Raw genomic sequence first — 23,388 nt, 5'->3', positions numbered from 1 at the left:
CACAGGGCACAGGAGGCACAGGGCAGAGAGGAACAGGGCAGAGAGACACAGGACAGAGAGACACGGCACGGGAGGCACAGTGGCACAGGAGACACAGGGCAGAGAGGCACAGGGCAGTGAGGCACAGGGCAGAGAGGCACAGGGCAGTGAGGCACAGGGCAGCCCCGGCACACGGCACAGGACACAGGAGACACACGGCACAGGAGGCACAGGGCACAGGAGACACACGGCACAGGAGGCACAGGGCAGCCCTGGGCCGGCAGTCCCGGCACACGGCAGCCCTGAACCCCGTTCAGCAGCTCGGCACCTGCACCCGGCTCTGAGGACACACCACAGCGACCTGCTGAGGGCTGGCCTCCACTGCTCCACAGGGCTGAGGCGTCCACTTCTTCCAGTCATTTCATTCTTAACCTTAATCAGGATTTAGTACAGCCTGAGATTCTGATTATGTTTTTTAAATGAAAACAGTTTACGTTTGTTCCAACTCATTGGGATTTAAGTTTCTGTATTTCTTCAGCCACCTGTGATTAGCAAAGGTAGCAAAAACCAAACAAACAACCCAACAAACAAAACCCAACCAACCAAAAAACAAACCCACAAAAATACCCACCCCCCCAAAAAAAAAACCAGCAACAAAAAAAATCAGCCACCAAGAGTAGCAAAACACTCATACCTGCAAGTTATTTATTGCAAAGTTAGATTCTGAAAGATCATACCCATTCAAAGTCTGAGAACTCAACCATAAGAAAGGAGACCACGGTGAAGGGAAAAAACATTTAAACCAATATTTCACCAGGACAGAGATTAATAATTCCTTTCTTTTCCTTTACCATTACCATTCATCTTTCTTATACAAAGTACAGGCCCTACAACAGAGCATATTCCCTGTGCAGAACAGATGGATTAACAGACTACTGGTATTAATCTAAAAGAAAACCCTCCCACCAACACATACTAAATTCTGATGGCTAAGGACTTCTGGGTCTTTTCCCCACATTGTACTCAATTTGCCTCGATATGGGAAGGACCCTCTGACATCTTCCCTCAGCTTAGAATGTAATGTGAGGCTCCCTCCAAGATGGAAAAAAGGAGACTGACCTGACTACAATTCCTCTTTCTACCAATGACAAGCAACACAGTTGGGAAGCAGTTTGCCTTAATTAATTTTCTTTGAAAATGTGAAGGTTCTGGTTCTGTGTGACTTTTGCAATGTATCTCCAGTGGAACTATCACAAGTTAGGTACAAACCAGCTGCAGTCATGTGTTACACTGGGCTAGAAATCCTTACCCTTCAGTGTGGCTCCAGGAAGAACAGGACATTCCATCTGTCAGCGGTCCAGCCACAGTCACTGGTGCAATTCAGTGTCACAGGTGACAGCCTGCTCCAGTTTCAGCCCCATTTCCATCACCCACCTTTTGCAGGTTCCTCTTCCCCTGGTATTGTCCAGCAGCACTCCCTCCCTTCACATGTTCCAAGAGATCCCCACACTCCTCTCCCTCCTGCCCTGGCACACGGATGTGTGTGCACTGACCTGACTTCTCTGACTGGGCTCTGTCCGAGGAGGCTCCTCCTGACCTCTCTGTGCAGGGAACTGCTCCCTGAGGCTCCAAGGCTTACTGGGATTCACTCCTGCTCCTCAGCAACTTCCAATCAGTCCCTAAGCAGAAACGATTTTTATTCAAGTTATTCTTGGGAACATCTTCCAGTAAGGAGTGAGACAAACAAGAAAACAACTCCAAAGGCAATGCTCAACCAAATCACTACAGAACCACACACCACAGGCTGTCGAGATCCATCTCCCTGACTGCTCATTGCACCAGCTCAGCCCAAGTGACACATATGTAAGGCATGAGCATCTCTGTGTGCATTAATCAACTCAGAAAATTGTTTCATAGTCTCTAATACAGCTAAACTTCAGCTTTTTCTAACGTAATAAATTTTACATTTACAATACTAGCACTGTTAGCCTACATTTACTAATAATTAGACTGAAAAATATAACATTACAGAGTAAAAACTTATGTACATGAATACTCCATTGTTTAATAACCAAAAACTTTGGGAAACAAGAAAAACCCAGAGAACTGTACACTCCATGAAAATAATTTCAGACACTGTATTGGTCACATGTTCAGGAAACCGTCACTTGGAAACACATGAGTTTGCAGTTTATCTGCTTTCCACCAAAATGAATATTTGAGTGGATTTTAACAATCACAATACATTAAAACCTGTGTTCTTTACATTTCATTGACTTTAAAACATATTGGAGCTTCTTAGATCTATTCCTATTAGATGGTTCCCTAGGTGGCATCAAGGACAGGATATAAGCACTTGAGCAAGAGGCGGGTAGGAAGTTGGAGACCAGTGCTTACTCAAAATGATGTCCTTTTGCTGCCAGCTGGAATGTGGAACTTTACCTCCATCACGTAAATGTTCAGGGAACTCCACTGCCCCAGCCTCTCATGTGCTTACTCCCATCTACTCTGCTGGTTTCACTTCCCACAAAAAGGATCTGTATCAGAATATTTTTCAAAATATTCATTTAATTCCTTTTCTCTTTATTTTTGGCACTTAATTTGGGAGGCAGGGTAAAAGGAAGGGCAGGTGGGAAGTGAAGGGAAAGAAAAGTGGGAAGAAAGAAAACAACTGTTTCAGAATGAACTTTCGCACAAAAGAATGGAATTACATTTGAAGACATCAGTTTCAGTGCACAGGAGAGATGACATTTTAAAATAACTTTATTTTGATCCTCTTTCAAAATTATGATTTAACATTGTCAGAAATGAAATAAGAAACTTACCCAGCATATTTAGTTTTAAAAGCATTTAATGACATCGCATATATTTAACAGATAGGGTAAAAGTCTAGAGGTACAGTTCGATACAACTGAAAGCCAGTTCCAGTACTACTCTTGACTACAGGCCCAGTCATTGAAAGTTCATTCCTATTAAATGTAATTTTTGATTGTGCAGTAAGATGAAAATTTTTCATTACAATAGTTACAGTGACAGAAATGCACACTATGTATCAAAGAGCAAGGTAATGTAGCAAAATTATAACACACAGTGCTGCAGCTGACAAGCAAGTAACCATTTGAGTAACATTACTTTTCCAGTAAATGCTTCAGTTCCACTTTTACACTTATTGATGATTTTAAAGGGTTTATTATACATCTAGTCTTATTATACTTTGTACTAGAATTATCTGAAACATACAATATAATGTATTTTGGAAAAAAAAAAAAAAAAAAAAAAGAAATTTGAAATTACAGCTTATTTAAAACTGTACCAGCCTGTTAATCCATCTTGAACACCAACATTCTTATCTGTCGTACTCGATGCGGGGACGCTTCGGGTGGTGTTAAACCAACGTTGGGCTGTGAGTCAACGCATACCTGCACTCTGTTACAGCAAAGAGAACACACTACCACTTTAATTCCTGTTAGAATTGCAAGGGAAGGCTCTACTAGTCAGGACTCAGCATAACAACCTTAACTGGAAGTGAATGCCTTTGAGAATTTGTACATTGGTTTCTCATGTGCACAGTAGATTCGAAAGCACCGCTGCCTTGCATACCAATAGCACTAGGAGTGGGTTATTTTCCAAGACAGCCTCACAAAATTGAGGAACAGTTTAAATATTAAGATCTAATCTACATTAACTTCATTTAAAAAAAAAACAAAAACAAAAACAAACAAAAACAAACCCCCAAAACCTGGTCCTCCCTCTCCTACAGAAGCTGCCCAATGCACCTCATACGTTTGTAACTTTAGATTCTTTTTTTTTTGTTGGCTTTTTTTATTTTAAAATGCTCTATAAATAAAAAAATGTCAATCACATTGAGGAACATGAGGCACAGAGAGTAACGTATTGGTTCTGAGCTCGCATGCTGGAATTCCACTGGAACGGTCAGAGAAGTGCAGTGTGTGGAGATGGAATTCACTTCTTTTTACCAAAAAGGCTGAATCTTTTCTCTTTGTCTTTCTCTTTGTCTTTCTCCCGCTTGCCAGGGCTGGACTCGCTGGTTATTGTGACGCTGGCAGGCAGGGTCTGGGCACGGCTGGAGGCTGGAGTGCTCTGGGTGGTCGGGGACACTTCGATTTTGTCCGAAGAAATCGCTGATGTGATGGCCTGAATCCACGTGTTCATCTCCTCCTTCAAGAAGCCCCAAAGGCACAAAACCGTTACAAGCAGCACAGCCCCGCCACTCCCGCGACAGAGCGGAGGGGGAACGGACACGGGTGGAAAGGCAAGGAAAAGCAGCCCCAACTCATCCCCTTTGGCTGTGCACCTCCAGAGACACCTCCTAGAGGCTGTACCTGAGCAGCCCTGGGCCCAGGCATCACCCACACACAGAGTGCACGCCAGCTCTCAGCTGCTTCTCCCCATGGTGCAGCAGCACACACAGCACAGCAATGAACCGTAAGAAAACCACACTTACATCGTCTTTGGCTTGGAAGAGGTATTCGTTGCCATCGGTCAATCTGGAAAGAAAATACCATCACAAATTTAGCTCAGTAGTAGTCACACTGCTGCAGCTCCTGCTTGTTTGGCTGCAGCATGTGAGGCACACAGGACTGCACAGGACAGTGCCCAAATGCCCCCAACAACCCCTGTCACAGCCTCGTGGTAGCTCTGGACACGCTCAGGGTGGTGCTCGTGTTCCCATGTGGCTGCTGGCTCGGTATTTGCTCTTTCAGGTATGTCTTTTCTCCTTTGCAAAACATATTATCAAAGTTTAGTCAATACTTTCAAAAGAAAAAAGTCAAAGGCAGCACCCAGAGTTTCCATGGCTGCTGTGAAAATCCTGCAAAATTCTGCAGCTATTCTGCTCTTGTAGCTATCTATGGTGCTGCTGGCTGCAGGTTCTACTCTGAGTATTAGTGATGAGCAGCTGCCTCTCCTCACAGTGAAGGCCAGAGTCTCCCTTCTGTTCGATTCCTGTTCTGATCTTACTCAGGTGGTTTAACTGGGATACATTTAACAATGTATGTGATGATACATAGAAATGAAAAAACAACTGAATATCAGCAGAACAAGCAGGAGGCAGGGACAGCAGGAGCTCTGCTGCGGGCTTCCCCATCTTCCCCAACAAAAAGCAAGCATTTTAATAGCTCTTTATGAAAGGAAATGAAGGATTAAACAGTAAAACAACAGTGCTTGAGTAAAGGACATATCTACATGCAAGTAACCGAGGGGCCTGATGCAGGTGATGGAGCACTGGGAAAAAAGGGCAGTTGGTTTTTCTGCCTAACTTTGCATTTGGAACAGCATATACTTCCATTTGCAATTCAGAGGGGTTTAAAATAGTCTAAAGGATGAATCACATAGCTGCAGGCCTGTCTTCAAGAAAGGTACATTTCCCTAAATATTTGCTATATATTTCCACATATATTTTCTATAAAGCAAATTTTCCCCAGATAGGGACTCTATGATCTTTAGAGGATTCCTGTACTAATATAGAATCACACCACCACCATCCCTGCTCTGCCAAAAAAACCCAAAACACCTGTCTTGGAATACATGACCCAATCAGTTCATAAAGTAAGTCTTCTTTGACAGGATTACCTCGCAGCTGTGTAATGATAAATATTTTTTAACTGTTGGCACTAGAAGACTGTTCAGTAAACCAAAGAGCTTCCCAAGGAAAAGCCTTTGTTTTAACCTTTGAAAAACAGGTCTTTCATGTATTTGAGTGAAATGGTCTGTAACGGTGTGTTCCAGACCTGAAAATGTGAGATGTCTTCAGTAGTCTCATAAATTCACACTGAAAGAACTAAATAAGAGGCTTGATTTGGAAAAGATCAGGACCACGATCACTGCTGTCCACCAGTTCCAGAGAGAGCAGCTGAAAAACCCAGCAGTGTGAAATGCAGGCCCCTAACTCCAGACACACACATCTGGTGGTGTCCCAGATGAAAGTGCTCTATTGTAACACTGTTCTGTGCTCGCTCGCCCCGATGAGCAGAGAACAGCTCAGTGTTGGAAGGAGCTTGCTCAGAAAAGCAGGTGCTGCAGCTAACATCCATGGTCAGTTCCTGGGCTGGGTTTCCCAGTGAACACACCCACCATGGCTTTCCCCAGGGGCAGAACACTGTCCCAGGTTTACCTGAGCTTGAACACATGCTTCTTCTTTTTGTAATCGACCGCTACTTCGCAGACTGCGTCCTTCAAGCTGACAGGGATCTCGTTGTGGTAAGGGATGCCAGAAGCAGCAGCTTTCGAGTCCTTGTAGAAGCCCATCTCTTGGTTGTTTATGACACAGTACACGTTATGCCATGACCTTTGAGACATGGGAAACAACAAGAGCAGTTATAAATCCAATGCTCTCACCTGCAGAACTGGAGAAACCAAACGTAATTGCTTCTGTGAGTTAACAGAGATTGGTGCAGTGGGAGGATGTGAATGCAGCCTGTGCTGTCCCATGAACTGCACGCAGGGAATTCTTGCATGGAAGCACAGCTTCAGGACAAAAGCCAAAGGGAGTTGAGATTCCCAGAGCTCCCTGTGACAGCACATCAGCCTGTCCTCAGAGTGGGAGGACTGTTTGGCAGACTGGGTACTTTGCATTCTTGAGACAGAAAATGATTGACCTTTTAATGGCAGTGCTCTGTTGTACAAGGAATTCTCACTGTGCTGAAAATTGATGAATGGAATGGACTGTGTGTGAAATCCTTGATTGACACAAATACTCTTAGTGGCATCATCCACCTCATTCTCTAATAGAACTGTGAAAATTAAAAATTACTGGAAATAAGAATACCCTGACACTAGTGCTGGTGGCTGTCACTGCCTCAAAGGTGTTGTCTGGTGTGAACAACTCCAGTGGCACAAAAATCCTGGCACTGCTGTACTCACTTGAGATCTCAGCTCTGCCAAGTGCTTTGGCTCCTACCAAATCCCACAGATGTTGCTGCAGCTCAGCACTTGCTGTGAACATTTCCCTTGTCAGCCAAGTCATAAATCTGGTTTCGAGAGCTCTCTCAGGTCACGAAGGACCCCAGTCTGCTTTTCCAATGCAGACAAATCTCAAAGTTCTGCCTGTTTGAGGTCTGCAGGACATTCCTTGGGAATGGAATTGACTATGGCACACCAATCATCCTCTGTTCATGCTGAACAGATTACAGAGTAGGTGGGAAGTGGTAATGTGCAAATAGAAAATGTCAGAAGAATATGAACATTTCTAGTCTCACACCTACGTGGTTTTCTTTTCTTGTAGTAACGTACAACTTGAGAGATCTGGAATCGAATCCCACTACTGCCACAAATCCATCATGTGGAGTGGGAAACTCGTGGTATCTCTCTGCCTCAGTTTTCCACCTGACAAATGTGGCTAACGCTGCCTTTTGTACCAAGTATCCCCAGACTGCAGCTCCCCACATGCGCTGTTCAGCCCTGCAGCCCCACCCCTACAGCACCAGCAGTCTCTGGAGCTGGGAGCAGGCTGGAGATGTGGTGTGCCATCTTGGGCAGAGCCCTGCCTGTGTGACACTCTGTACCTGCTGGAGGCTTTCTTGCTGTGTGTCTCCCACTCGTGCTTGCGGTGTAAGAAGCCCTCCATCTGGGCTGAGGGGATCTCCTGGGTTTTGGCTGGGAGGGTAGCAGCAGTCTGCGCCTGAACGCCGCCCTTGGCTTTGCGGTCTGACGTCGGGGAAGGAACGGGACTGGACTCTTTGGAACTCGTCCTCTGTTCTGCAGCCCCATTGACCATTTCGTTGGTTTCTGCAGTTTCTGCCACCTAGGAACAGTGGAGAACACGTTCAGCCAGAAGCCCCCAGCACTGAGGCGATCTGCAGTTAATCTGTCTCCCTGCACAACGTGGCTGTGTATAAACTTTGCCTGGACAATGACACAGGCCAGTAAGTTCTTTCTCGCACTCCATGGAGACACAGGAGGCCAAGGAAATTAGAAGGTAGGAATGGATTAGTACCCATTTTATAGGTGGAGAGATGGGAAAATAAAAGCAGCTGAACATCAGTGTGAATTTTACTGTGCTTTGCTCTGCCGGTCAATTCTTTTACATATTGTTATTCCTAGAATGAGAGCATTCAATTCTGTTGCTAAGTACTCAAATGTTTGGAACAGTAACAATCACACTTTCTGCAAACCTAGAGGAACAGTAGAAGTTATACACATCAGCCACCTTAAGTACATTTATGGCATTACTGGGGCATTAAAGGTCCATAAAAGGTATTAACTATGAGTCAGCAGAGAAGGATGTCACAATCGCCCAGGAGCATTTACAAAAATGTGTGCAATTGATTTGTTTCTGTAAAAGCTCCTTTCCCACTTTCCCCGTTCCCCTAGTGACACAACAAAATCAAAACATGCAGAAATTAGAAAGATTACACCATGCATCTCCACCATCCCAGTTAGGATATTGGATCGTAAAGACAAGGGGAATGAGGTCACGTGTCAATTGATCGAGGTCTGGTTCAGACTGGCGTTATTAGGTGGATTGGATTTTGGTTAAAGGAACTGAAAACCACCACAGTCACACAGCATCACACAGCTATTTACCCCCAAACAAAGACAGAACCAAGGCCTTGCCCATCACTTGCTTTGTTGGTCGCGTTGCCTGGTGCACTGGGATCGATAGCCTAGAGAGCAGCCGTGTTTCCAGCAGCTCTCACTGGTCAAGCTGGCGACGTCTTCAGGAGCCATTCATCCAAAAATCATTTAAATTGGAATCCTAATGGCTATAAGCTTTTGAAATGCAGCTTGGTCCCAGTTTTTTTTTTTCTTGTACCATTACTTTGACGTGTAGAGCCGTTGGTAGCGGCTCAGGAGTTACACAACCAGTGTGTAGTATTATTATTAGCAAGTTACTAAAGCTCAGTGCTGCTAATGCTCTAGTAGATTACAAACATTCTGGACTGGTTTTATGCAGACAAGCAGGTTTTTGTGAATGGCACAATAATTAGACATTCCCACTTCTGCACATGGCCTGGACAAATCAAAAGCAGCCGAATTTTTATGCAACAAACTCAATTTTGCCACTGTTTGCTAGAACTTCTTATACCTGCCCAGTATCCATTATTGTGCCTCACACCTTGAACCTCACCATTGGCCTATAAAGATCTGAGTGTCAGCTTGCTCTGAACATGGGAAGGATTGGTTAACTGCCTTTAGCAACCTAAACCTCCAGAGTACAGACACTACAGCCTCAAACAGGGAGAGAATCACAGCTCACGTTGCACTTCAGTCAGATCTGGTTTACCCTGTCCCTAATGACACATAGCCTCACACTGCTCCTTCACAACTGGGATCAATCTAAGCCATCAACCCTCGCTGCTTGTACCCAAATCTCACAGTACTGCATTAAAGCGGGGGAGAGGGTAAATAGATGAGGCTGAAGATTATCCAAACACTGCCAGAACACAGGTAGTGGAATGAACCCCTGAGTCACCATTCATCACCCGTGCCAACCACCCACGGCCAACAGATCCCTTCAAGAGCAAGGACACCTTAGCACACCTTTCTGTCCAGTGACAGCTCCTGAACCTCAAACTCTGCTTTGCTGCTGGCTGGAGCCCTGTCTGAGGCACCTGACACTTCTGACCAGCACTGAGGAATTACACAGCCCACAGGAACTCGTCTCCACAACTAAAATAAACTCCCCAGAAAAACCTGGCCCCTGCACTGACACAGAGAGCAGCGCATTTGCTGGAGCAGCACCAGCCAGATGTGAAAACAGGACTGATTTGGAAGGTACCTAGAACCCCTAATCTGAAGTAAACCAGACCAGTTTCAAACCAGCAGTCACTGCACAGCTGCTCAACATCTTTTATGGGAAATAATATGGAATTCAGTGCTGCAACCCTGTGGCTTTGAAAAGTAACTGCCAACTTTAATTACATCATCAGACCTGCGCCTTCTACATCAAATTCTACTGGTTGTAAAAGGGCTATGAAAAGCTTTTCTGATGCTCTTTCAGGTTTTATTTCCTTTCACGTGTTATCTACAATTAACAGAAAACAAGCAAAATAAATCACGAACAGCTCTGCGAAGGATGTGTCATGAAAACGGAGAAAAAACAGGAGCTGAACACACTTTAATGGAAACATGCGTGGGGCATGCGGAGACAACGCCACGGAGGACAAACAGCAACAGCAAACTCCTGTTACAACACAACAGCTCTCGTGTACATGATACAGTTCTCTCAATGGGGCCTGAGGGGTTAGTTGAAGTGCTTTAGTGGCTACAGGCTACTCTGGAAATCTTTAAAGCAGGACTGGGACATGCAACAAGACAGGTGGTGACGATGACAGAGGTGCCCCTTTTGGATTTTGCAGTGTTTGAAGCAACATCTGCTCAGTTCATCGACTCAAGCTCTGCTCCACAGCTGAAGCACCAGGTGATTTGCCTGGTTCAGATGCAAACAGATGCAACCTCTAGGCTGTTCTGTCAAAAGGACCTGCCTAATGCCTTTAGCTAGACTCACAGGCTGCAATAAATAGGTGAAATCCTACTCTTCTAGTGCCTGAAATGATGACCTTGATCAATGACTTACTTTTTCTTCACTGTCATAAAAGTGGAATTTTTATGTAAGTGTACTAATACAAATTTTAAAAGTCTATCTCTATAAATTTCTTCTACAGACTTTTTTTTTTTGCCAGAATACACGTGAAGGCTCTGCAGGTGATGGAGTCTGAAGCTACAGCTATCCTGCCCTGAGAACTGGCACACTTTTGAGGCACAGGGCAGCCACTAGAGGATCCCCATAAATTTAAAATCGAATTTTAAAAAGCTATATGCTGTTATCCTGACAAAGAAAAAAAAAACAAAACAAAAAAACATGCATCATGAAGTGGAAGGACAAAAGTACAGTTACTGAAGCACATCCTTTCAATCACTGCTCTCAGCTCACAAGCTCAGCCCACACAGAACAATCCAGCTGCACTGCTCAGCCAGTTGGCAGAAGCCACAGCTCTGACCAACAGCAGCACATCTTGTGCCTCACTGACACGGCTCTGTACGCCCATGGACTCAACAAACTGAGCTCAGAAGGTCTCATGGAAGACTGAAGTGCAGATGGCAAAGATGAACATGGAAATGCATAATGTAGCATGGCAATAAAATAAAATGTCAAAAGAAGCAAACAGGTGATGTACAAGGCTGTGTGAACCAACAAGATGATTATCTGGGATGTGCTCGAGGATCACCTCACGTTCCCTGCCACAACTGTAGAAAATTTATAAACATTAGAAAGTCTAACAGCTCACTTCAGGACTGAATACTAAAGAAGAACCAAAAAGAGAAAGAGAAAGGTGGAACTGCTGTGTACTGTGGAGCATTGACAGAGTCTGTGTGCAGACTCAGATCTAACTAGGATGGGCTTCTTAGATCCAAACTTGTGCTGAAAGGCATTTCCCGCCAGAGCCCTCGGCTGGGACTCTTAAGAGCCCTGATATCCACAGATCCCAGCCTGTCAGGAGCCCTTCCTGCACTGAATGTGACCCCAGAGAGCCACAGAGAAGTGTCCTTTCACTCAGAGCATTGACTGAAACAAGGAGGCTCTGCAGGAAGGGGGTGGGGAGGAGAGCCAGATTCAGCTCCTGTGTTGCATGTCCAGAGACATTTAGTGGCATTGTCACGGCTGCACGTGAGGATTCTTGGCATGCATCCTGACTCCACTGGGACACTCCCTGGCAAGAAGGAGTGAGTAAGGCACGGAGCATTCAGCCTGCACTATGTAAAATAAAGAGCTGGGATCTTAGACAGTGTGTTTTATTTAGTTTTTAAAGGAAAGCATCACATCCTTTCTCCAAGGGACTGCACCCTACTCTCATTTACACCCCTGCCTCTCTGGTGCCCAGAAATCAAATTGCTGTAGTGCCAACTGGACAGGACCGAGGCCAAACGGGGCCCCAACGCGGCAAGATCACAACTCTGCATGAGGACTAAACCCCCAGATAAATCTAGATACTGGTTTTGAATGGTTTATTTCACGTTTATTTGTCTCTGCAGTCAGTGAGTCCATTCTGCATGGAATGTTATACAAACTAACCTTAAGGCTTATTTATCCACAGTCACACTCCCCCCTCCCAGCCCTTCCTGCCCAGCTCACTCGGGTGGATTATCTTTGGCCTGGTACATAACTCTTGCTAATGCAGCTGATTTAATAAAGTTGCCGTGCTGAGACCTGTTAGTATAACTCGATGCGTCATACCTGTCAGGTCCTAGTGCTCTTCTTCATTAGGATGTAATCTCATTACATCTCAATTACTCATATAAAGGACGCTTTCGCTGGAAAATCTTAATACTATTAGCGACATGAAAAACTCACAGTAAATAACATGAAATAAATGTGTCACCTTAAAGCAACTGAGTGTCAGTGGGGAGATTCAAATAAACAAAGATTAAAGTGAAGCAAATATATGTCCAAGGGGCTGCTAATTAAATAAAAGTCAACTGATGGGAAGGAAGAGAAAAGCAGCAGGGAAATCTGAAGCCAGAAGATGAAACCAGTACCAGTAAACCATACTGAAAAAAGGTTTCTGTTGCTGCAAGTGATTCTGTGGGTCACAGTCCAGACCACGAACGGTCATTGGCTGTCCGTCTGCTAATAAAGTTTTTGTAGTTTTGGTAGGTTTGGGAGCGGTAACTAACCCGTGGAGATTCCTGGTCTGAGGGCAAACCGTTTTGGGAAACTTGTTCTCCTTTTGTCCCATCCCTGTTGGAGAGAGGAAAAAGAAAAGAAATTGTTTAAGGTTCTTGGAAGTCACCCATCTTGTTCAACAAAATGAGATCTTCTTACTGAATATTAATTTAAGAAATTCAAGTTCCTAAAATCCTCAGGCAGAACTGAATAAATCCAGTGTGAAGTGAGATTTAACCAGATTTTACTGACAGTTAGCTTACAAATAAACCTCCTCCTATCACATAAACAATTCCATAAATGTCAATGTCCCGTGGATGTGGCTTAAATCTGTAAAGGATGCTCATCAGAGATAAAAGCCAAGGTAGTTCAGAAACTGCAATTCATGGCCCAGAAGACAAAAGCAGCATTCCCACTTTTGGGCCAGGGATGCCTCAGCAGTGACAACTGGAAAATGGGAACTCAGCAGGGAATTCAGGGGCTTGGGAGAGGTCCTGTCCCCATAAACCACCAAGTCTTCTAACAAGGGTCACGTTACAAACCCATACAAGCTCCTCTGCTTTACAGCACATTTTCAGCCCAAGGGTTCCCTGAGGGAAGTGCAGAGTCCAGCTCACCATTGCTGCTGGGAGTCTCCATCCTCTGCAACCTTGGGCTCTGGAGTGGGCGGCTGCCTCTTCCGCTCCTCCTCCTCTTGCTGCCGACGCACTTCCAGCAGTTCCAGCTGGGAGAGGAAACAGTCTTTATTTAAAAACACTGCTCATTTCTCATGGGGTGTCCAAGAAATTAACAACACTGTCTGTTTTTTCTGAAACATTGCTGAAATTCAAGTGAATGGGGATAAAATTAGAAGGCATCGGTCTTTAAAAGCATTTGTGGCACTGAATTTGTCAGAGAGGGCATCAGCATCAGACCCTCTGACAGCAGCCCACCACTGGCCATGTCTGTTTTCCAACTCATTCTATTAGAACAAAACCCAGACAAACAAGAAAACAGCCCAAGTTATTAAAACATCCAAAAGTGACATCTTCTTGTGTGCTTGCCAAACACAGAAATAAAATGTTTCCTGTCTGAATCCCTGAAATTACCCATCTCCATAAAACCAGCTTGATTTGTGAAGGTGCTGAGAAACCTCCAGTTCCTTTTGTCTGCAGCTGTGACACTCAGTGTGTGTGAAAACCCAGACCACTTCAACTGTAGTGTCTAAAGCCAAACTGTTCTCCAAAGATGGTAAAATGCTCTCCAAGCATTAATGACTGACATTGCAGCTGTGTTCAAATTGGGGTTTCAGGGTTTTTTTCCTTACTGTGTCTTTCTAGGGAACAATACAGCCTTACACTGGAGCAGTCACAACACAACAAACATCACTGTCACTGCCCCCTTCCCACCACTGTCATCTTTAACCAAAAATAATTGGCCAAACAGTACAGCAGAGGGCTGGAGCAAACTGTTCAGCTCTGAAATTTCCTTCTGGGTCATCACTCCCAGGCCTGAGACAGCTCCTGCTGACTCCTGAGGTCACTTATCACTTCAGCTTTTTCCTTGCAGGTTGTTGAGTTCAAATTAACCAGAGAGGGTTTTTTGGTACAGCTGGAAACAGGAAACTTCAGGCTCTGTGTGGTTGGCTGAGGTTGATAGACAACCAACCAAATAACCAAATAACAGAGATCAGGTTGGTGATGCTGGGAGTTATTCCAACCATCAGCCAAGAGGAATGGCCAGGGAGGTTCAGACACTCACCGTGGTCAGTCTCTCCAGCGCTGCAAACCTCTCGTCCCAGGTAGCTGCGGATTTCTCAAACGCTTCATGCCGCTTGATTAATTTTTCCACCTCATCAACGCTCTGCCCTATTTCACGGCTGGACAGGTAGGGCTCCTGTCCCAGCAGCCAGGCCTCAGCCACACTTGCATCTCTGGAGAACTGGTGCACCTCCAAAACTGAGCAGAGAGGGCACAGGTGTCAGTGCCATTAATGTCACAAAGAGGAGCACCATGGAGTCACCAGGCAGCTTTGGGATTTACCTAAACCCGGCTCAGGGAACAAAGTACATGCACTTGGCTAAGTGTTCCCCTCAGCTAAGTTCAGTGCAAATGGTCATGGAAAAGACAGACATTCCTCCTGTTGGCTTTGCTTTAAGGAAAAATGCAACTTTAATTCTGCAAGTTCAGTGTGTTTGTTTTGTTCTAATCTGCTGTAACCTAATTTCAGCATAGAAGCTGGAATGTGACACCTGCAAATACAGCAGAGCTACTGCACCGAGCTCCAAATTTGATCATATAGAGCAAGACTTTCGGTGCAGGGTTCTTGGTTACAAATTCTTCATTATTTAACAACCACCAGGTGTGAACTTTGCAGCTATTCCAGCACAAGCACACTTCCAAGCACTGCAACAGAAAAGTGAGGAGCTGCAGTTTTTTTCCAATGCTCAGAAACACACAATGGAGGTTAGATATGGCCCAGCCCAAAAGAAATCCAAGGGTGTCCTTACTCAGTCTCAGCCACTCCCATCTGTCTTCCCATTTGTCAATCATTTCTTTTCTCTTTTCCGTCAACTGCAGGAGCTTTTCCTTGATCTGGACAGAGAGCAGAGAGCAGGGCTGTTACACAAACACCAGGCAGCAGCTCCCCCAGCCCTGCACTGACAGACACTGCACGAGTTCCTCAGGAAGTGACTTCACTGTGCAAACAACAGCTGCTTTTCTCTTCCAAGTATAAATAAATGTGACATTTCCATTAAAATATCACATTTGCATAAGCATTCAGTGTCTGTTAAAAGCTACAGCACCCAGAGTATTTGATAAAAGGGTGTAATGGGCAAACAAATGTAAATAGTGCAATCAGGCACTGAATCTTCTGCCCTTTCCCGGTGAATAATGCAAAATGTGCTGCTCAGGATTGTTGCAGAAGCTCTCCCCTTCCTGAGAGGGAAGTGCCTCACAATATTTGGTTATCCTCCCTTCCCCAAAGGGAGGCAGGAGAACCAAGGGCTAAGCCTCTATCCTTTGACCTAGACATCTCAGAAAATAAATCAAGGCTTTAAACAGTTGGATATGGTTCTCTTAATATCCCTTGAATTTCCTCCCTACACAACAAACATTTTCCTGCTCATTCCCCTAGCAGGCCTCTCCACAGCATTCCATTTCCTCTGCAGGAAGTTCAGGCTGTCTCACAGCTGCCTCTGCCCTTGCTCAAGGAAGACTCCTTTCCATCCCAGAGCCATTCTCTGCAGAATGGAACACAGCAGCTTCTTTGCATTTTCTGGGCTGAAAATGACACTTTAAATCTCACTGTCACCTCTGTTGCCCACCATGAATTGCCAGAGTGAAGCTACACCCTGATTTCTCAATAGCACATAAGTGCACCAGTCCCTGGGGTGGCACTTGTCATTATTCCTGTGTGGGTGACACAGGGCAGGTTTCTCCCTCGGAAAGAACCCCCAGGAGCCCACGGCTGTACACAGAGAGCACGGTACCTCCTCAGATGCATAGTGTTTCCTGGCCAGCAGAGACTTGCCAAGCTCAATGCACGTAGTGAAGCTGTCATTTCGGGCATCAATTTCTGCTTTGATCCCCTGGTGATTGTTCATGAGGAGTTCCACAGATGAAACATCCCTAAAATGACCAGAAACACAGATTTTTGGATTTAACAGCTGCTACATTTGCAAACTGACCCACAACTCAGTGAGGAAAAAATTGATTCCTAGATTGTCTTTGTAGTTCAAGAAGCCTTTCCCAGCACCATTCTGGCCTGAATCAGAAATCCAATAACCCTCGTGTGAGACCTAATCTCTTTGGGTACAATTGCAGTTATTCCAGCAGCCACCCACATGAGCAAGGTGCTGCAGCAGCAGGCTCTGAAAGCCACTCTCAGTGACACTGAGCCCTGCAGATGCCCTCAGGTGACCTGCAGCCCTATCTTTGGATGGAGGAGGGATGCCCTGCATTACCTTGGCTTTTCCTGGGCTTCTATCTGCCGGATAACGTCTTCCATCCAGAGCATGAGATCCCGAACCATGCTGAAGAAGCGGAATTTGTCTCCTGTGTCCACCAGCCTCACCCTGCGGCCCTCACAGGCATCCAGCAGTGCCTTCCACGCCTCTAGAACCTCGTTTTCCCTCTTCTGGATGTCGTCAGCCTTGTCCCCAGCGTAGGCAGCCTGGAGGCGCGCTGCATCCTCCTGCAGCTGTCGCACCTGCAGCGGTTGGGGAGAGACAAAGCCATCAGTGCGTCTGTGACTCCTGAGACACAAACACGGGGACACTCATCTGCTAATGCAACACTTGAGGGGCTTTCTAAAGCCACTGCAAGTGGGTTTGCTGTTAGTCAGCCAGTATCATCCCTCAGAGAACACTGAAGGGTCAAGGGACCCCTGAAAGAGCACAGATTGGCCATTGCCTGAACACACTGCAAGACATGGAGCCAAAACAAAGAGACTGTTACATGTCAGGGCAAATGGGGACCATTCTCATCATCAAATTCCCTTCCTCTCAAACAAGTGGCAAAGGCACCTGGGAACTCTGTATCCAAACCACTACTGCAGCTGACAGAGGTTCTTTTTCAAAAATGTAGATAATGACTTCAAAGAGAAGAAAACGTGGAAATGTTAAGAACCTTCTGCTATTAAAAACCTTTTCCTTTCAAACACTGTCTTGGGATGGCAAATGCTAATTCCTGACTGTTTTCCATATTTTTCAAGCCAGGAAACATTCCATTAGCTTTTGTCTAACAATTTATTTATTTTTTTTTTAAGATCAAATCAAACAGCCTTCCAGCTACAGGCACAGAGACCATGTCTCTCTCAAAATGATCCACCTCAGTGCTCTGGCTGTTTCACCCAGAAATTATCCTAAGTGCCTTCCCCATAGCTCTGTGCTATCACTACATATTCCTTCATTTAGGTCTTGATTATAATTACCTTTTTGAGAGATTGGGATTGATGTTTTATGAATGGCTCCTATTTTCTGTATGAAATCTACATCTTCTGAAAGTTAAACACCTGGAATATCAAATGCTTTCTCTATCTCCTTTCTTTCAGTGTAAATTGCAACATAACCGAATAAATTGGCTGGCAGCTGGGCCATAAAAGTTCTTTCCTGACCTACTGGGATAAATACAGTCAGTTTTAATTCCTCCATTCCTGAAGCAACTTGTTCCCTTCCCAAATTCTCCTTGTGACAGCTGAATGTTTTATTTTGATTCAGAATCCCCCCTGTGCTCTGTGAGCAGCTGCCCCTTCTTACTTGGCACATCTTGGCTTCAGAAGATTCAGAATTAGATTAAGTTTGGATGCTTTTAAAAATCTCAGCCTGAACTGTGGATTTTAAATCTCTTTTGCTCTTAGGAGGCACCAAGAAAGACCATATTTAATTCAGAATGCCCAGGTTCATAACCAAGTCAGAAAGCCTCTGTGTAGGTCTTTGCCTCTCAGACTGGAAAAATAAACAGTGCCACAAAGAGTTTGACTGGTGCTTTTTGGTGTTTTTAAAAACAAAAGGACCTAAAATGACCAACCAAAATATAACCAAACCTCAAAAAGCCAACCAGGTTTATACATTCCTATTTTGTACTGTAAACCAATACAGAAACTCTGCCTTTCTCATTTCTTCTTCAGCCAAGGACAGGAAAGGGAATAACATCCAACAATTGCCAACACATTCAGAAGCCCATGTACTTACAGATTGCAATTTTAGATAATCAACCTAATGCAAAGACAGAGCAGCAGACAGACAGATAAGGAAAGGATGCAGGTGAGGTTATTCCCACAGCACTACACGTGGGAAGCAGCTGGCAGCACTCTGTCTCCCAGCCATGGAGGGGCTGAGGGCAGCAGCAAACTCTGCAGCTCAGGTTCCCACACCCACAGTTCACCTGCCACACACCTGGGTGCCCAGGGCCTGGATATCGTGCTCAAACGTCGTGTGCATTCTCTGTAGTGTTTCCACTGTGTTTTGGTCTCTACCGAGCTCCTCGGGCAGTTTCTTATGTTTGTCTTGGATACGTCCTAAGATCTCCTTGGCATCGTGGTAAAATTTGTGCAGTTCATAAGAGGCTGCAAGGATTTGTGTTCTCGTGTCAATGAGCTCCAGGAGATCCGCCCAGGCCTCATTGAGTCCGTCCTTCCACTCGGCGATGGTGGCAGCGTCCGAGTGGCCGGAGTTGATGAGTTCATCGGCCATGTGGTTGACGGTATCCACCCGCTCCTGCCCGATGTTCCCGGTGTCCCGGGCAAACTCCCGGAAGCGCTCCTGCAGCATCTGGAAGGCACAGGAAGAGCCTCATGCAGCGCCGTGGTTACGGAGAGACCCGAGCGCGCCGAGCCGTGCCCCGTGAGCGGCACCAGAGAGGCCCCTCCAAGGACTCACCGTGACGTGTTCGTAGTCCTGGCCCAGCTCGTGGGACCCCGCCACCACCTCCCTCTCTGCGATCCACTGCTCCAGGTCATCCACCTCGCGGTTGAGCTGGAACAGCCGGTGCCTCTCGTCCAGCTTGCCCCTCCTCTCCTCAGCGAGGTCCTTCAGGCCCGCATAGAGCTTGTCCACCTTGGACTGGCGCATGCTGATGCGCTCGCTGGAAAAGCAAACGGCGCTGAGTCTGCATTGCCCTTGCAAGCAAAACCAAATGGGGAAAACTGCAAGGAACAGAAGTCACTGGGGGCATTTAATCCACAGAATGCACGTCTGCTACAGGCAGGAATTTCACTCGGACACGCTGGACCGATCCTCTGCTGGCAGAGGTGACAGCAATAGCTTGGAAGCTTGTCTGTCCTGCACGGTAAACCCCTGGCTTTAGCAAGGGGAGCTGGAATCCAGCTCTCCATTTGTCTGGCCACAGATCACACCAGAGTCTTCTCCCAAAGTTACATGCAGGATCTGAGCTGCTGAGGCAGGGAGCAGTTCCTTTTCAGTTAAACTCTGCTTCAGAGTTCAGCAGCACTCATGGCTTTCTTACCCCTTAAAACTCAGCATTTGCACAAGGGATGAATATTTCTACTGGCTGTATCTTTTGCCTCTATTTTGTCTGAGCCATACAGTGCTGCCAAAGTGCCTTCCAGCTGCCTTGTAAAGCTGATGATGTTATTCCAGTACTCAGACAGCTCAGCCAGGAAATCTGCTCTCATCAGAAGCGATCATGACCACAAGAGAGTGCTTTAGAGTTAAATACCAACCTTCCACCGGAGGCAGAGTGTGTCTGTCCTAGGCCAGTGCCACCTTCCAGCCTGTGCAGGCTGAGCAGTTAAATACATCAGCCTCAGAGAGGAATCAGCCTTGCAGCTGAAACCAGTGAAGAATTCTGTCTGCTGAGCTGCAGCTCTTAGAGCAAAATGGTTCTTAAGCTTCCTGAGTTCTCCCCCAGGGAAAGCCATTTATGAGACATGAGATAAATTTACTAAAAGTAAGACGTTAATGTGCCCATGTTTAAAGCAGCTGATTCCAGGCTCTGATTCTGCTGGAATCTCAACAAGAAGAGGCAGATCTTGGGGAGCACTGCAGAAGGATTAATGACAGTGACCTTCTCTGCTGGACATTGAAGTTGGTTGGAAGAGCAGGTCTGGAGCTTGGCCTGAGGACTGCTCTGCCTCCATGAGGTTCAGCAGTGCTGGCAGACCTGACACCACAGCCTGCTCAGGGCACACTGCAGACAGGTAACTCCACGTGTCCTGAGCCACCAGAAATCAGCAGCTGCACATACTGACCCTGCCTCTGGCCAAATCAGGGTGGTCCAAGAGACACCTTGAATTGAGTGAGGCTGAACTCCTTCTGTATGTGCCTCTGGGCTACTTACTGTCTGCTGTGGTCTTTGTGTGTCAGAACCACCCAAAGAAGGGACTGAATTACTAAAAGAGCTCATGATCCAATTAAAAATGGCAATTAATACCTTTCTGGGTGATTATCTGCCACCAAAGTTCTGCTGGTCTTTGAAAGCTGGTGCACAGTTTCAGCATAGTCTTCTACAGCTTGCTCCAAAATCTGGTGTTTCTTCAGCATGGACACTGCACTCTGTTCATCCTGTAACAGGGTGACAGAAAATGACAGGAAGAGTTATAAGGAGCTGTTCCTAAGAACAGCTTGAAGACAAGTCCCTCTGTCAATGGTATAGAACAGTTGATATTACAGCAAATGGTATCCCCAGAAAACAAAATAATGATGTGAAAGAGATAATGCATCAACCCCTCTGGGGTGCAGAACAAAATTATATCAGCTGGGCATTGAGGGTGTTGAGTTTCCTCTTCTAGGAAGCTTTTTATGTGTTTCCACAACACTGGTGCAGGGCTTTGAAACATGGAACAGATTAAGACACCACTTGTCAGGCATCTCAACAACAGCATGGGGCAAAGAAAAGAAATCCTACACAGTCCATGCCAATGGATTCTCCACCAGTGACTGGAAAAGTTCCAATGAAAACTTTTTATGCACTGTTACAGCTAAGAAAAACAGCCCCCTACTCTCAGTGTTAGCTGATATTGTCAATAAATCTTTTCAATACAATATTTTGCATAGTGAGCTATTTGCAGTAGATTAAAAGAAAGCAAGCCCTTTTTAACTGGAGACTGAACACCTGTGGAATGTGTTCTCCTGACAGAAAGCTGAGCTTCATTTTACCAGGGCAGGAAACATGGTGCATTTATGTCGATAACAAACAAGCTCCAGCACTAACACCTCACTGGAAAACAGGAGTTTCCCTTCTCTTTGCTGTGGTCTGAAGCTGGGAGTCAAAGCTGATGGTTGCTGGGAGCCAAGGCTGGTGACAGTGGTAGCAGCTGCCTGGGCACCAGGCCCCATTTCACAGCCAGCTGCATTGTGCTGGCATTCAAAACTAACAAAACTGGACCTAACTGGAGCACACTGGCAATCCTGACCTTGCAGTGAAGGCAGGCACAGAGCTGCCCTCTGCAGTGCCAGGATGCTTCCCTGGTTCCATACAGCACAGCCCATCCTGCACACTATCACAGATGTCAGAACAGATAAAAGCCACGATCACTTGAGGCTTCACCAAGAAGCTAAATTTGTTTATGTTGTTTGTTTATGTTACCATTCCATAGCGCCACATTAAATTATGTCACCTGCCTCCCTCCAGCAAAGCAATTAAGGCCAAAGTAGTGTCACTGTGGAGCTGCTCACCTTGGCCTTCTCTTCTGACATCATGTAGAGCTCCTGCTCACTCATCCAGGCCTCAGCCTCGGCTGCATCGAAGTAATACTGCTGAGCCCTGTGAGACTCCTCCAGGCGCTTGTGGCGCTTCTCTGTCTCCTCGATGAGGAGGTTCCACAGCTGCTTCAAGTCTGCAAGTCTCTGCTGAATGACTTCAGCATTGGGGCTGCTCTCTGTGATTATGTTCTGACTCCTCTCGAAAATGTCATCGATACGAGGCTGGTGGCCCTGGATTTCTTTCTGAAGGGTCTACATGGGAGAAAATTGACTGATGAGACAATGCACAAATGAAAAGGAAATACAAGTCAGGGGTCTTAACTCCAGAGGGGCAGCAAAACACACACCATCAGCTCATGTGGACAACTTGGGGCTGGTGCCACCACCTGTGGTCACACCACAGCACCCACTGTTTTATCCCAAACATTTCCTTCCCAAATTAGTCAGCACTAAGGAGAAACAGCAGGTATGGAGCTCTAACAGCACGTGCTTACCTGATTTTTCTTTATTAGTAGCTGCACAGTCTGGAGGTTGTGTCCATGATCAGTAGATGTAGCTATGGGCATCCTCTCTCCAACCCACAACTGAAAGAGAGAGGAGTACACATGATTTCAAGCAACCCCAGATACGGTTGGGGCAGCAGAGAGAGGCTGGTGCACACAAGCTGCAGAAAGCAGCAGTATTCCAACATTCTCCTATTGGCTGGGGAGCAGGAATTCTTTGGTACTCACAATTTCATCTTCCACATCCCGGTTGAACTGGTGGATCTCTTTGGAGGCCAGCAGGTTGGCCTTTCTCTCATTCAAAGGCTCCAGCAGCTCCAAGAATTTCTTTTCCACAGTAAGGCGTTTGCCATCCACTTCATCTGTGCTCTTGCCCTCTTGGCTCAAAGCCCTTGCCTGGCTTTGCAGCTCCTCTATCTCCTTCTTACGGACATCCATTTGATTCTCCAGCATCTAAACAGAAACATGGCAAAAAGGTCCTGAAAACCAGGATGAAAGCTGTTCATACAATCAGAGCACATCAACAGCTTCCTCAGAAGGGAGAACAGATGCTGATCAGTGAGAATTTACCATGTTAATAATTATTGTCTCATTTGTTGCTGGACGAATTTCTTGTTCTTAAAGATATGTGAAAGAATAGGAAGAAAGAAAAGCAGTTCTTTCTTTTCTAAGCTGACAGCCTGCCATGCCTGTTCCTTTGAGTGCAGGTATCTGCTGCCTGCCTGCTGCACCCCATGCTCTATTTACCTGCTGCTTCTTCAACAGGATGTTGACACTGGTGAGATCTTTTCCGTAGTCATCCGACTGGATTTGGCTCTCCAAACCATTCAGCCACTTATCCAGGTCTGCACAGCTCTGGGTAAAAAGCTCTGCCTTGTTTGCATCAAAGAGACGCTGAGCCTTGGTCTGGGTGGTGGATTCAAGCTCATCCCACATTTGGTGGAGACCTGTCAGCTTCTCCTTCACCACGGCCTCAGTCTCTGGTTTCTCTGCAATGAGCTGCATTCCCTCCTGCAAAGCAAAGAACAACCAAATGGAACCTCCTCAGGAGCACTCACAGCCCGTTAGGGCAATTATCCTGATTAATAAGCACTCAGGACTCCTCATCTGCTGGCAGCATCAACCACTCATTTTCT

General features: G+C 45.9%; 1 protein-coding gene across 4 annotated transcripts in view; it reads right to left on the bottom strand.

Moving 5' to 3' along the window:
* Positions 1-2,724: 2,724 nt before the first annotated feature.
* SPTBN1 (spectrin beta, non-erythrocytic 1) overlaps positions 2,725-23,388 on the bottom strand; it is a 115,064-nt gene continuing 94,400 nt past the window's right edge. For 2 of the 4 annotated variants that reach the window (XM_015621567.2, XM_015621569.3), the window contains 17 exons: positions 23,000-23,263; positions 22,481-22,705; positions 22,244-22,333; positions 21,723-22,001; positions 20,479-20,609; positions 18,966-19,170; positions 18,483-18,857; positions 16,551-16,795; positions 16,077-16,215; positions 15,093-15,177; positions 14,345-14,541; positions 13,222-13,328; positions 12,616-12,679; positions 7,503-7,741; positions 6,113-6,286; positions 4,445-4,487; positions 2,725-4,158 (listed from right to left, as the gene is read on the bottom strand). In XM_015621567.2, the coding sequence (XP_015477053.1) occupies positions 3,943-4,158; positions 4,445-4,487; positions 6,113-6,286; positions 7,503-7,741; positions 12,616-12,679; positions 13,222-13,328; positions 14,345-14,541; positions 15,093-15,177; positions 16,077-16,215; positions 16,551-16,795; positions 18,483-18,857; positions 18,966-19,170; positions 20,479-20,609; positions 21,723-22,001; positions 22,244-22,333; positions 22,481-22,705; positions 23,000-23,263 (3,078 nt within the window). In that variant the 3' untranslated portion in view covers positions 2,725-3,942. Of the gene's footprint in view, positions 4,159-4,444; positions 4,488-6,112; positions 6,287-7,502; positions 7,742-8,007; positions 12,680-13,221; positions 13,329-14,344; positions 14,542-15,092; positions 15,178-16,076; positions 16,216-16,550; positions 16,796-18,482; positions 18,858-18,965; positions 19,171-20,478; positions 20,610-21,722; positions 22,002-22,243; positions 22,334-22,480; positions 22,706-22,999; positions 23,264-23,388 lie in introns of those variants that run through there. The other 2 variants (XM_015621568.2, XM_015621570.3) reach the window with 2 other exon arrangements.

Source organism: Parus major, chromosome 3 (genome assembly GCF_001522545.3).
Source record: "Parus major isolate Abel chromosome 3, Parus_major1.1, whole genome shotgun sequence".
Taxonomy (NCBI): Eukaryota; Metazoa; Chordata; class Aves; order Passeriformes; family Paridae; genus Parus; species Parus major.
Note: the sequence above shows the minus strand (reverse complement) of the source record. Positions and strands in the feature narration are given on the sequence as shown.